Source organism: Myiozetetes cayanensis, unplaced genomic scaffold (genome assembly GCF_022539395.1).
Source record: "Myiozetetes cayanensis isolate MyiCay16 unplaced genomic scaffold, myiCay2020 scf2-11, whole genome shotgun sequence".
NCBI classification, from domain to species: Eukaryota; Metazoa; Chordata; class Aves; order Passeriformes; family Tyrannidae; genus Myiozetetes; species Myiozetetes cayanensis.
Window position 1 is genome coordinate 39,195,283 of NW_026087411.1, and position 14,966 is coordinate 39,210,248.

The following is a 14,966-nucleotide window of genomic DNA, read 5'->3' on the forward strand; positions in this document are numbered from 1 at the left end:
GAGGTATATTTATATACAAGGAAATATGTGTATCCATCTATAGAGGTCCCGGGCAGGTGGGGCTCGTTAGCCCTTAAAGGCAACCCACCTACGTCCTAAGGACCTCGCTGCCACCGTCCAAGCTCGCTTGACCCCGGCAGATGCACCTTAGGATTAAAGGGTGGGCTCAGTTCTGCGCACACTGTGTCTCACCTAAAAAATCCAATGCACAGGCTGGAAGGTGTAAAGACCTTCCCTGGATCTTCGCTCGCGAAGACTGGCCATTATAGAGGTATACCTGTTAAAAATTCCCCTGGAGCTCAGTGAAATACTTCAAATATCTTGGCATTTTTTGGTGGGTGAGGGTTGGGCCTTTGGAAGTGGAGGGTTTCAACCTAGGCCCCATCATCAACTTTTAGTGCCGATCCTCAGAACTTCACAAACTTGAGAGTCTTTGGGCTCTGAGAGTAGTCCTACTCAGGGAGATGCTGGTGGCTGCCTGCTGCGATCCAGGAGAGCCAAAGGGCCTCACTCAGGACCGCTGTTTTTAGGATTGTTAGATATTTGAGTTTAGTCATCTGTAAATTTCCATCCTGGATGCAATCTAGATTGGTAATTGCTGGTATTTTCAAAAATCCAGTAATAATGGTAACATTCCACTCAGGCTACAATTCAGGTAAGGAATGTTCCAGGCCTGTCAGGGGATAACTGATTATTCCTGCTCTCGTTCCTTCCTTGGACAGGCAACAGGAGTTCCTGATATGGTCAGTGCCGCCACCACCTTAACCACTGTGGGCCTGTTTCCCGTCTGGTCAAGGGTCGCTTCACTGCCCAACTCATTACACAAAGGCCAAGACTGAATGGGAATTTCTGAGGTCAAAAAGCAGCCCTGAGGAGGGAGAGGAATGCACCACATTCCATACACATCTGGGGAAAGAGGGGAGAAGCTTTGCATTTCAGAGTTTCCCTGTTTTGAGCAGTTATTATCGGAATTTATGTTTATTCCTGTAAAATCGTGTTGCATTGCATAGCATTAGGATAACTAGGATTTTTAAAAAGGGTGGAGTGTTTTTAATATTGAAAGAGCAAGTGTATGTTTTATCTGTGCTGGAATTATTTAGTTGTAATCTATTGAATAATGTATTCACACTGAGGAGAGATAAACCTATGCCTCCTATAAAAAGAGAACTTATGAAGCATCTGTAGGAAAATGCTCCATATGGTACGTGTGCTGTCTCTTTGAAGGCTTGAGCCTTGCATGATAATTTAAGGAAGAGTCTGTCTCTTACCCTTCAAAGAACTGCAAAATGTACAAGCTGTAGGTATGGCTGCCTTTGCAGAGGAAAGAAGGATGAGCTAAGGGACCTCTTTTATCTCTGATGTCTTCTGTGTTGTATTTTTTTTATTATTCAGAGTGTTTTAGGAACATTAGTGAATTTGTATATAAGAGAAAGAAACGTCTCTAATTTTTAAAAGGCTAGTTGAATCTGAAACTGTTAAAGAGGATCTGGTAGCGCCTGATAAAGCCAGTCTTGTTCCACTTGATGGAGTAATCTTTTTTTTTTTCCCCCTTGTTTACTACTCCAGCTGCTCTGTATTACCTATCACCTGGAATCCCTGGTATGAATAAAAAATAAATCTTGTCAGTGTTTTACAATAGCTGTGACATAAAAATGCGTTATTTGTGTATTCTGTGGTATTTCTGATATATAGTATCCATGTGTCTCAGTAGTTGTGTACTGTCTCAGCAGTTACAGAATTAGCTACCAGGAGAGGTCAAAGGCAGAGTGAACAGCAGTTGTGTTTTTTGAGAAGTTTAATTCCTCTCTCAATAATCATCACACACAAAAATGGAAATCTGCTGAAAAGTTGATAACCTTTTTTAGTGATTATTTACTTTGACTTCATTGACTCACTAACATAAGATTGGAATAGACATCTCCAGTCATCAGTTCTGCAATTCTGCTTACTGTTTCTGTTAAGCTCTTAATCTCTGTTTTAAAATGGCAGTTGGGCAGCCTACATTTACTTAGTGAAGGGTTGGGGTGGCTTTTTGTTTGTTCACTTGGATTCCTGGCAGTCGTAGGAAGAGGCTGTTCCAGCAGCTTGTTGCCCTGATTAAAAACCTTTTCTCATTTCTAGTCTAAGTTTACTGGCAACTGGTTTATGACCTCTAGTTCTTAAGCCTCTCAGTTAAAGGGGTCTTTCTCCTCGTTCAGGTACATTTCCAGCATGTAACCATAGAGACAGAGATCAGAGGTGTCTTTGTTTTAAATCTGTGTTTTCTTAAGATGAGCAATTCAGGTACTTTTAGTTTCTATTGGTAAAATAGGCTTTCCATTTCTGGAAAACAATTCTTTTTTGTTATCTATAGGTCAGATGACTTTAAATGTAAGCAGTATTCCAGTCTTCACTCATTTCATCTACTTTTCTTCCTCTATTGGAAGTATCTTCTGTAATAAATCCTTTCTCTTTACTACCCCTTGTGAAAGGCCTGTAGTCTTCTTTGGCCCTCAGTTGTGTCTCTTCCTGTGCAATCTTCTGATTTTCTCTGTGTTCACGATCACTTTTACCGTGGTGTTACAGAAGATAGAGTACACTTCTTGTAGGCAGTACTCACTAATTGGAAAAAAATAAATAGGATCAAGTTCTGAGACCAAAGGGCTTTGTTTTAGTGTCCTGACTTTGATGGCTTCCTGCTTTCTTTTTGTTCATCAGTTAATGGGATTGTATTTCACACTGCTGAGCAAGGTTGGTGCAAGAACATACTTTTAGTTTTAATTGAAGTCCTTGTCTGTCTGGTTACAACAAGTGCTATCCAAAAGAAGTTATTGGGTAGGAGGCTTTACTTAATTTTTTGTAGAAGTCTTAGATAAATGCTAATTATAAAATGACCTCATAAACTTGAGAAGGAACAGATAGACCTGCTTTTAGCACTCCAGGTGGATTCATTGCTAATTGTGTGTTTTAATTGATGGCACAAATCTTATTGAGTAGGAAATTACTCACTGTAGGCCTTCAGTTACAGTGCCTAATCAGAAAGCCCCACACATTCTCTGTAATCTGCTGCTACTTTCCTGATGGTAATGCCCTTTAAGACGTTATTCCTGTTACATTTCTGGGGGTGTGTGGCAGCTAAGACTTGGCCCTTTTGGTTTTGTTAGAGCCAGTCTTTTACTAGTGAATAATTATGCAACAGATGAAACCCCACAATTTTCTAGAGTCTGCTTGTATGCCATCTGTTGTCCCGTGGCTCAGCACATAATTCTTTAGGCACTGGCCTAGTGGCATCAAAATGTAGAAACAAACTCTGAGTGATGCTGTGCTCTGTAGGGAGAAATTTTGCCAAAATGTGAGATTTCCTTAAGAAAAGATATTGTCTGAAATCTGTTAATCCTGTCCATCAGGCAATAGTATGCTTGGTCATGAAGTTATTTCCATCTTTTTTAGACATGTGAAGACTTACAGGGTGCTAGCTTTGGAAATTGAAACCTTCCATCAACAGGTCATGTTTGCATTGGCAGTAGATGTGCAGTTCTGCCTGAAATGTCAGTTGTTGCCCTGCCTTCATCTATAAGATTTTAGTATAATTGTTTTCATCAGTGCGCTTGTAGCAAGCATGGGTAGAGCCTTTCTCAAATCTTCGTTCCCGAAGCCTAGCCATGATGATGATGTTTTTCATGTATGGGCCATCACCACCATAAAACAGTCCCCTAACCTTTGATGGCCTTGAAATAACTGACAAATAATCCAAAACAAAGTTGATGGTATTTTCCAACTGAATTGGAATTTTTTTAGAGTTTGCAGTTATTCCGTGGACTGATGTCTGAGACACTGCAAACTACTAGTGAACAGCAACAGAATTGTATTTTTGTAGTTTGGCACTGGGGCAAAGAGAACAAGTTCTTCCAGGGTTGACTGAATAAAGGTTTTCAACAGTTGTCCTCTAAACTGGTCATTGAGTAGAACAGCCAGAAGAGAGCAGTAGCCTTCCCTGGCATCAGGCTTTTCTTCCATGGCATCAGGGACTGGTAACCAATTTTCAACAGATGAAGGTGCTGTGCTCTGCTTCCCCTGCCCCACCACAACCACATCCCTCATTTTCACACACAAAAAAGAGGGCATCAGGTTCAGTGTTGCAAAAAGGGTTTGCTTTGCTCCTTTTGTGTCTCTGCCTCTGATGCTTTGGCCATTGTTCCCAGTTTTGTCTAGAAATGTGCACGTTCTGTATCATTAATGGAGGGCAGGGTACAGCAATATCACTACAGTCACTTAGCAATTCAGAAGGACCCTGCTGTCCTATTTCTTTAAGGGAATGCTGTTGATGTAAAACAAACAAACAAAACAGAAACCTCTGCCTGCAGAGGTTTTCTTCTTTGAATCTGCAAAGCTTGTTTAAAAGCTTGTCTGCCTCAAGGAGTACTGTGCTCCTGCAGAAACTAGGGGTGCAGTGCACATCTTGGCGATTTTTAGCTCTGGTATAAAGTAGGTACTGCAGGGGAGTCATATTGCGCGGCTTGCAGCAAAACATGTAATGCAGATGAGCTATAGCAAATTACTGTAAGTGAAGTAGATTAGTAAGGCGAAAGAGCTGCTTTTGCTGTTTGGTTTGCTCTTTTTCTGTGTGTGTCAGCATTCTGTGAATACAAATCTTTATATTCGGTTAATTCCTTTCTTTCTTTGGATCTTTCACAAAGCAGCAGAGAAGAAAAAGGCATTAAAACCCAGGACTATGGTTGCAAAGTCTCAGGGATAGGCAGAGATAAAACCCTGAAATGTATGGGCTTTTTTATTTTGAAGAGGTAGTTTTCCTTTTTAATCTTACCTTATGAAGTGGATTAGTTGAGAATATTCTAAACAACTTCTGCCTGGCCTACTTAGTTCCATTCATTGATTTATTCACTCATACACACACACACACAAAAGGCTGCATGGGAAGCAGACGATACAAAGCCCAGCCTTCTGTGGACCTCACTTATTTTAGCAGTTTCCAATGGAGGTGCTGTGGTGCCTGATAGTGCAGCCTACACTCCTGTGTTTCTCAGCGCAGGCACTAACGAGTCTTTTGTCTCTCCAGTCCAGTTGCATGAAATGTGGACACTTAATCACTTTGTGGGCTGCGTATTATGTGAAACTTAATAAAAAATGACTGGCAAATTTAGTAGTTGGTAGGGGACTCATCAATAGAGAGATGTGCAGCAAGACCGTGTTTGTTGACAAAATCAAACTAAATGATCTCTCACTCTTTTCATCTTCTCGTAATGAAGTAAACATAATTTACAGCTTAACTTGACATTTTACTTGAGAATCAGTCTCACGGGAAGAAGAGATGCACGTTCCTCATTGTAGTTTGGGATTTTGAAAAATCTCAAGAGATGTTGACTGCTGCTGAGGTGGTTAAAATTTGAGTAGGGTCAGCAGACTGCATGTCAGCAGTGACCGCTTGCAGTGGAGAACTCAGCAGGAGATACACCTCTGCATCTTTTCCCTTGTCTTTTAAAGGCAGAACTTTGTGCTTTACATAGGTGCTTGTTTACTTTTTCCTTCATCTCTCTCAAACTTTGATCTGTTCTCAGTCAAGCTTGACAGACAGGTGGAGGTTCCAAAGACCAGCATTTTCACCAACTTTCATGAGAATTGGTGACTGAGAATCTTGTGAAAGCTTACTGAAGCTCCTACTGAGGTGAAAACCTGTACTAATAAAAGTACATGCATGGTCACATGTCAGAGAATTGTGTAGGAGCCTTACAAATATCACAGCCCAAGAAAGCTCCAGTAGGAGGTTATTAACATTGTGACATGAGGCTCTGGCAAACTGGACTTCAGTAGTCTTAAGGCTGACGGAAGTACTCCTTGCAGTTGCTGTACAGCATTAAATGGATCTCAGCAGCTGAGAGAGGGCCACTTCCTTTCATGTTTTTGTGGCTTTTGCTATGGATTAACAGCCTCAAGCAAAACAGCAAAGTGAAATCAATTTTTTCCCCAATGCTAAAAGAGTGTAGGATAGACACTGTGTATTTTTCTCATGTTCCACTGAGCAGTCTTGGGCTAAGTAATGCAATAGAGATGCAGTTTTAAGTCAGTAAAAATTCAAAAGCAAGGCAGCTAGTGGTACTGTGACCTTTGAATTGGAAAGGTTTCTCCTTTCGTTTCCCTTCGGTTCGCAACACTTTTAGGGTTTATTGTGGAATGTGATGTGTAGCTTGCTTTTTTTTTTTTTTCACCCTCTACACAAACCACAAAATGTACACTTTTTTTTGCCTTTGAAATCAGAAAATTTAAGATCTTAATTGTCTTGCACAGCTAGTTCAAGGTAAAAGCAATATGGTATGTATTTTTTAAGCCTATTACCAACTTTTAAAATTTTGGCCTAAGAGTGCACAAAAATAGAATCTAAGATAAGTAGGTTTGGTCCCCAGTGGCAAGTAGTGATTGATTGTCTAAATTGTCATTATTGACTTTGAGGTCAGCAGTGTTTTCTTTTAAATCATGCTGCATCATGGAATATTTATGCAAGTGCCTGAATTATCCTTATAAATGAATAATAACCTTAGTATTTTTTCCCTGTACCTCTCTCTTTATCTCCCTTTTTTTTTTTCTAATAGTGCTAGTTCAGAGGGACACATGAATCTATTTTCCTGAAAGTTTATAGTGTTATTCCTACTTTACCATAGGAATTAGAAACACTTGCTAACAAGCAGAAACCTGATTAATTAGATTTCTGTGAAATTAACCATTATTTTTTTTCCCATTTTCAATAGTTTTAAAAGTAAAATGACATAACCCTTGGGACAGAGAAGACAATCTTGTGAATATAGACCACTGTTCTTAAAGCACTAGGATATTAATTCTGAAGCATCTGTTACATGAACATTGTTCCCATGTGAATGGTTCATAAAGAGAAGCTTCACTCATTTTGAAATATAAACTAGTTAAAAATATGTATATTTGATTTGAGTAGCTTATTTTTAGATTTTCTTTAATTGATTCAAGCCAACTTATGCTATTCTGAGTCAAGTCACCCCATAGACTTATGCTTAGTTTTATTTTTCTTTAATTTTGATTTAATGAAATGGTTCTACTTCTAATTAAACGTGATATCTTAAAAAACAAATCAGTGCAAACAATATCTTATGTATGATCTACATGCACATTAGTCCTATGAGCTTTGTATTGGAAGGCCTGCATTTGAGGCTGAAGAATAATCAAAGGATGAAAGAAGAAGAGGATAAAAAACAGGCATGTGTGAAAAGCAATTATGTGACCACACAGGAATTTGCTATAATGTTGTAGTCTTATAAACACGAGTCTGTCTTGTATATATCTGCTCTCTTGGAGAGCTGATGATTCTTAGTTATATAATGAGCTGTGAAGACATTTCAGTACAGATTCATTTAAATAACTGTGGAACTTAATCTTCTAGAAAACCATTGTTTGCATGCTTACATTAGTGAGAAATAGACTGGGAAAGGTCTACCTATGGAAACATAGCTGTACTTTTTCTGCTCTTGCATTGTTTTGAGAATCAATTGCAGAGGAGTTTTATTTGGCTTTGGGACTAGGGAGTCACAGCTAAATAGCCCTAAAGCAAAAAAGTTCTGAAATCTCTTGATGCTGATGGAGCACAGAGCAGAGCAAGGCCAAGGCCAGGTCCTCTCCACTGCATGCTGCACTCTGATGGTGGGATATAAGGCTTAGATGGATGTCTAGTGTGATTTGGAACAGCAGTTCTTGTAGCAGGGGCTGTGAGGTCCTAGGTTAGTGAGCAGTTTAGAAAAATCATGTCAGCTTCAACGTGGAGAAAAAGTATGCTCTTACAGGAGGTAGGATCTAGATAATAATATAATGATAATATTATTATAATAAGAGGAATTCTCTTTCTAGTGAGAGTATACAATACAGATTTGGCCATATTTTTGGTCTCTTAAAAATTAGATTGTAAAGAATCTTGTCTGTACAATAGTATACAGTAGTTTAGAGGGCACTCACAATTGCTTTCTTTATCTGCAGCCTAATGAAAAAAATAGTGAGATGAGAGGGAAGCAATCCATTGCTAAAACTAAATACAAATCTGTCTTAACTCTAGAACGTCTGATAGATTAAACTAAGCAAATTTGCTTTAGCTACTTGCCTGACTGTTTGAAGACTCTAAATCAGAGCTTCTCAGGTCTTTATCTGGTCATAATCCAGCTTGAAATCAAGTCCATGTTTCATGATCTCTAAATTAAAACAGCACAAGCTAAATCCTGGATTACAAGTATTGGTGGTGACATCCAGCTTTGAACAAAGCCAGAGCACTCCCCTGTGAAGGACTGTAACACCCTGTGCAAAGGCAGAGTAGTGTTCATCTTCAAAAGGTTAGAAAAGATAGGCCTTGATGTACCACATTGGAATGTTAAGGCAGAAAGGTGGTCCAGCAGCTTTTAAAAAAAAGGGGAAAATAGATACGTTGTTGAAGGTTTTGGCATGTTGAAAACATTTCCCTGATTCTGAATTAAGAATGCAATAGTAATTCTGTTGCTTGTTTTTAACATTTCAGTTCTCTTACTTTTGAGATGCATTTGAATCACAGAATCACGCAGTTACAGAATGATTTGGGTTGGAAGGGACTATAAGGATCATCTAGTTCCAAATCTCCTGCCATGGGCAGGGACACCTTCCACTAGACCAGGTTACTCAAAGCCCTGTTTAACCTGGCCTTGAACACTTTCAGGGATGGGGAAGCCACAGCCTCTCTGGCCAAATTGTGCCAATGTCTCACCACCCTCTGAGCAAAGAATTTCTTCCTAACATCTAATGTAAATCTTCCCTGTTTTAGTTAAAACCATTCCCCCTCATCCTATTACTATATGCTCATGCAAAAAGTTTCTCCCTCCTTTTTGTGAGTCCCCTTTAAGTAGTGGAAGGCTGGAATTTTAATTCTTGCTTACAACTCCGGATTGTGGTAATACGTGCACATAATAAATCTTTGTCGCTTTCTATTTCTAGGTCCACTGTCCTTATTTCCTCAGTGGAAGCTGAAACATTATGATGTTATTGTAGGTGTTTTGTCCGCTCGACACAATCATGAACTACGCAGTGTTATAAGGAACACTTGGTTCAGGCACCTGAAACAACATCCTGCACTGAGCCAACGGTAATCTCTAGTGTTTTGTAATTTGGGAGTGGGGGCAAGGGGGTGAGGACTGTAATGCTGAAATATCTTGATTTATAATTTTTTTTTAAGTATTTCCTTTTTGTTTTCCCCTATATTTTTGAGCATCTGATAGATTTTTTTTTTTTAATCTGTTTAGCAATATATAAGAATACTTCTTGTCTTGGGCTGTAACTATTTTATTTACACTGCTGTTAGTTTTTGCAATTAGTCACCACTGTTCATTAATGATGCATAATATAAGCCTTTCTCTTCTTTGTGTTGCAATGTATGCTTTGTATGGTACGCAACTTGAAATGCTTAGTAGTCCAGGACACTTGAAAGTGGGCAGGATCGCATTTGGTGAGAGAAACACAAAAACTGTAAAGTTCAGGTTCATGTCCCACTGAACCAGGTGCACCAAACTGCTGCAGTATGAGTGACCCTTCCTGATTGCTTGCACAGATCTGTCAGTCTACAGACAGGTCTGGTTTTGCTGAGAAGTTCTGCTGCAGTTCATTCCTGGAAACATGTCCATCCTCATAGGCTCACACCTCGCACCGAAAACGCTTCACTGTTCACAGATTTGGTGTCAGCGTGCAGCCTGGAGTGAAGCATAGCTACTTCAGTCATCTAAAAATGTGATCTTTCGTAGCTTATATGGAGTTCTGGGAGGGCATTTAGCTGCTAGGTGAAGTTCTCTTGCTCTTTGTACTGCTTGTCTGCTGACTGTGGAACAACCACGATTGGGGCTGGAAAGAGGAACCTCTTGTTTTGCCACAACCCCAAGTTGAAACATTTCTTTGTAACAGATAGTCTAGAATCTTTGTTCTTCCTTTTATGCTACGTCTTTTTTTTCTTATTTTTTTCACTGCCTTTTGAACGTAGAGTATTTAAACAATCTTGAATTAAGTAACAAAGCCAGGCTGGGAAAGTCAGGTCTTCAAGATCCTTCAGTGTTACCTTAGGTACTTTTTCTGTTTAGTGTGCTGGCTGCCTTGAATCTCATTCCTAGCTGCCAATCTTCCTGCATCCTCATAATGAGATGTAAATGTTGATGTGGGTTTGGAATTGAGCTCCTATGAGAGGATTCACGTGATTACTCCACATACAGACTGTCATTGCTGATTTTTAAGCAAAGCCTTAACCTTGTGAAAGACAGGTTGTTGTGATAAAATAAGGTGATTGAAGATGGAGGGAGGAGGGAAGAGAACTGGTGTTAATAAAACCAAATTATTTTAGTGTCCTTGTGAAGTTTATAATAGGTGCGCATGGTTGTGCTGTGCCAGTGAAGGACAGAGAAGACCCCTACTCCTGCAAACTTCTGAACATCAGTAACCCAGGTATAGAAGTTAACTTTTAAAAATTCTGTGATCTGAACTCTGAGAGTAGTTTGGGGAGTTAAGCTTAGCCAGCCACAAAAACAAATGCTGCCTAGAACTTGCTGTCTTAACAGTTGCATAACCTTCCTGTAAGTACCATGTGCACGCAGGAAAGGGAGAGATTATGGGATATGTGCGGGGGTGGTCATTGCATTTTCCTTGTGTCAGGGGACAGTCTCTCCCGTGTAACATACATTTGTACTTGATCCGTATGTCAGTGAAGTTGGAGAGAGCCAGAATGACCCAGTGTAGTGTCAAATGTGAAGAAAGTAGCAAGGTGACTGAGTCTTGAGTGTCAGATGGACTTCTGTGATGGCAACGTGAATTCCAAGCAAGTCTGGATAATAGGTTTTTCAGATGCCACTTTAGAGAGAGAAAAACTAAGAACTGTACTATGGGGAAAAAGATTAAATGCTGCCATAACAGAATTCCTAACTAAAATTGTAAATTCTTCCTGTCACCTTTTATTTTCGATTTAATTTTTACTCTTTAATTACAAGTTAACTAAGGACTGCTTGGCACTTCAGCAGTGACTGAACACAAAATGCAACTTCTGTTGCTTTCTCTTTGGTAACATCCACTGCTCCCAAGTGTAAATAATACCTCAGGGCGTAGGGAGGCAATAATGCCAAAAGGCAAGTAGCTGAATGAAGTGGAGGTGTATGCTGTTTTGAAGGCATGAATAATTATTTTAATATGCTAATATACAGGTATTCATGCAGTCAAATAGCATTTTTTGCCCTCACTCAGTGGATTTATTGTGTTTCTAATCTTTTCCCTGTGGATATGTAGGCATTGAGTCGCAATTGCTATTAGCCTGCAGATTGCTGTATCACTTAATTTCTCCTTGCTGCAGTCCGCAGCCTGTTGTGTTTTCTTTTACTCCAGTGTTTGACTGACACTGTGCACTTGTGAGCTGTGCTAATTAATCAGAATGCTTTACATATATCCACTGTGCTTTGTGTGTATCCAGTTCAGAAACTAAGAAGTCTTCTCATCTTATCTCTGTCCTTCATTTTTCACACACAGTTTTGAATCAGGAAATCGAAGCATTCAGTCTCCCTGAGGATGTACCTTCTGTGCTTTCTGAAGACAGAATTGTCAGTGTGAATTTTCGTGTACTTTACCCCATTGTCATTACCAGTCTTGGGGTATTTTATGAGGCTGATGGGGTGGGATTCCAGAGGAACATCACTGTAAAACTGTACCAGGCGGAACATGAGGTAGAGTATTGTAGTAATCTTTTGAAAGTGGATTAAAGCATGTTGTCTCTTTATTGTGGATTTAGTTTTTACAGAAAGTGACATGCTGGTTTGGTGATTTAGAAGAGAAGTACTTAACTGACAAGCATATAAACCACATTTTTGTTCTGTTGCATTGTAAATTCTTATTTCATTCATATATATGTGTATATATATACACATATGCAGAGACACATCCTGGATGAGGAAAAGATGGAATTCAAAAAGGGCTATGAGTTAATCTAAATGCTCTTATGAAAGAGCACTTATATCTCTTTCCAGTGCACAATTTTTTGCTTGTATTTGAGGTTCTAAAGTATTGATATATATTAAGGAATAAAAAATAAACTGTTGAGTATATTTAAAATACATGTACAGAAATATACATTTGGTGCCTTCAAGCAGAGAGATGCAGGACAGCTGTAATTTTTTCTTGCCTGTCTTCTGGCAAGACACTTTAAGATCTCTAGAAACTGATATTATTTACAGGTAATAATCAAGCTTCACTGATCATTTTCCCTACACCCAAGCTGTTATGGGTTTGATAGAATAGCTTAGTGCTAACCTGGAGGTAAAAAAAATCATTAAGTATGATTGTTGCATTTGATATATTGCATTTATCTCTACCAATAAGTTAATAGGTGAATTTCAAGACTTCTGGCTGTACTACAGTAGGAAGAATTTTAAGTATGACTTTTATGATGAACTTTCGAAGAATTTCGTTTGTAATAGCCATAATAAAAATAAAATTACACTGTAATCTGGTTTATGCTTGCTAAATGGTAGAATTCTAAATGTTCAAAGTCTAATAATTTTATCTGCATTAACTTTTTACTTCCAGTAAAGGAGAAAAATTAGTAACATAAGAGAGCTCGAAGACTGTTTTCTGAAGATTGGGAATTTGGCAATGGAGCATCTTTATGTAATTTGTTATTACCTAAGAGCCATTTGATGGCCTGTGTAATATAGTAACACTTTTAATGGGTGTTTGGGGGGTATTTTGTTTTTTTTTTCTGTTGTTCACAGGAAGCGATCTTCAGTGCTCGCTTTAGTCCACCAAGCTGTGGAGTGCAAGTGAACCGACTGTGGTACAAGCCGGTAGAGCAGTTTATTTTGCCAGAGGTATGTGCAGTATCAGAATTGCCTGCAGTTCTTTTAAGTCATCTGGACAGACTGACTGATAAAACTGACTGACAATTTGGACCAGTTTATTCCCTGATTTATTCCCCTGGCTCCACAAGAATGAATGCATTTGGAAGCCTGTTCATTTTAAGGGGAATCTGCAGCTGATTGATTGGCTTGTCATCTTAGGCAGTGTTAACTAAATACTATGCAAGTTTTTATGCTGGCAGGAGACCTTTCAGGTGAGATGACTTGCAGTACTTTGTGTATATGTTTTGACAATCTAATTTCATACTGAAATGGTTAAGGGTTTATTTTACTTTTTTAAAAAGTGTATTAGTTACCCGGTAATTTGGTAGTATATCATGTGAGCCTTTTCCCTGTAAGACTTCGTTCTGAGATACTAAAATTCTAGGCAGTTGTAATTTTGCTGTAAATGATTGCATTTTTCCTGAGAGACAGATGGGAAGTGTTTCCTTTGGAGAGAGGATATTAGTATTCATATATTTCTTTGTGTGGGCTTCCTTAATCTGATATGTGTCACGCGCTGAATGCTTACAGGATAACATGATGTTTGTAATGTAGATTAATGGGGCTTATGCACAGCGTGTAGTCTCCTGTGATACTCAGGATGCTGAACCATACACGGTGATTCAGAGGAGATGGGAATGCCCACGTGTCCCTGTCTACTTGTGAGCAGTAAATTTAGTAAGCTGTTTGATTGTCATAAGATGGTTTCTGAGGCAGTATCCATTCTCTGCCTTTCCACCTTGAAGAAGTAATGGATTGTACAGACTGCTGAAGAGCTTCATTCATCTTCCAGCTGAAGTGCTGCTCTTTCTGCTCGTCTTGGGGAAAGGAAGGGAAATGCAGCATTCGAATAAGCATCTGGCAGGCCAGATTGTGAAAGACAGAATCGATCATTCAGCTTTGGAATGACTGAAAGCACAGAAGAGCAGAACCACTAGCAGATAACTAAAACTCACACAGCGGCTCTTACAGCCAAGTCTTAGCAATGTCAAAAAGCCACAGGCCGCTTGCATGAAAATGCGACTCTGTACGAGGCATACTCTGTGTTACTAATGGGGAGTAGTTAGACGAACAAAAACCATAGCACTGTTTAACATTAGGAAAGGAGTTTGGCAGGGCTGCATTATGTGAGTACAGCTGTTCGGTATTCACTGCAAATGCCACTGCACTCTGGCAGCAACAAGGCTGGAATTTAAATGGGGAAAAACAGATAATGTAGTCTCAGGTGTGCCACTAATGTTTTGCTTTAAGCATTTTCAGGCCTCAGCTTTCATTAATCGGCTTAGAGTAAGAATAGCTGAAGGCTAAAGTAATTAGAACATTTGCTTACAAGTCTCTCAACCTGGAGAATAATGATAGTTTGCAGCTTTAGGACACCTTGCACTGAGGTTCACTGGTAATAACTGAGTAAGACTCTTGGTACATATTTGAAGTCAGTATCAGGAAGAGTCAGTGCTGAGAATTTTAATGTTTCTGGTTGCTGAGGCGTGAAAGGACTTTCCTGTTCACTAACAACTTACCAAAGGTTGTGTCTGTAAACAAGGCACTGAAGAGTGATTAGAGCCCAGTCCCTGCAGCTAAAAACATGGGAATGGGAAATGACAGTCACTGCAAACAGAGAAATCGAGCATGTAGGTTTTACTGTGCAGGGTGTTCAGAGGTCCTGCCGCTAAAAAAAAGTCTTTAATAATGGTCCATTTGTTTTGATAACTGAGAGATAATTAAACAAACAAGGGGAAGGTATTGAGCATGCAAGTCAGGCTTGATAAACACTGGCTAGCTCTATTATTAGATTATAAAGCTGGCATTATAAAAAATAGATGAGAGACTTCTGAAATACACAGCTGTCATTAAATACTGAGACTGCCACAGACGTTAAGACCTACTTCTAGAGGAAAGCAAAGAATTAAGCTGAACTCTAACCTAGACCTTAGCAGTGTGTCAATAATTGGAGGATTTCTGGAGAAGCTTTCTAGTGTACAAGGAAGCCAAAATGGGAAGAGATGAGAGGTTAGTACAGGTAAACAGACTTCCTACAGCAACAGAGATGCATCTACGAACAAGTTTTTTCTCTCTTTC

The 14,966-nt window shown here is 39.3% G+C and overlaps 1 protein-coding gene across 1 annotated transcript in view; it reads left to right on the top strand.

Annotated features, from left to right (window-relative positions):
* The window catches only part of B3GALNT2 (beta-1,3-N-acetylgalactosaminyltransferase 2), a 31,522-nt gene that overhangs the window by 7,357 nt on the left and 9,199 nt on the right, over positions 1 to 14,966 (top strand). Inside the window, exons 2-5 of the mRNA XM_050316627.1 lie at positions 8,968 to 9,115; positions 10,355 to 10,455; positions 11,524 to 11,717; positions 12,762 to 12,857. Of these exons, the coding sequence (XP_050172584.1) occupies positions 8,968 to 9,115; positions 10,355 to 10,455; positions 11,524 to 11,717; positions 12,762 to 12,857 (539 nt within the window). The remainder of the gene's footprint in view (positions 1 to 8,967; positions 9,116 to 10,354; positions 10,456 to 11,523; positions 11,718 to 12,761; positions 12,858 to 14,966) is intronic.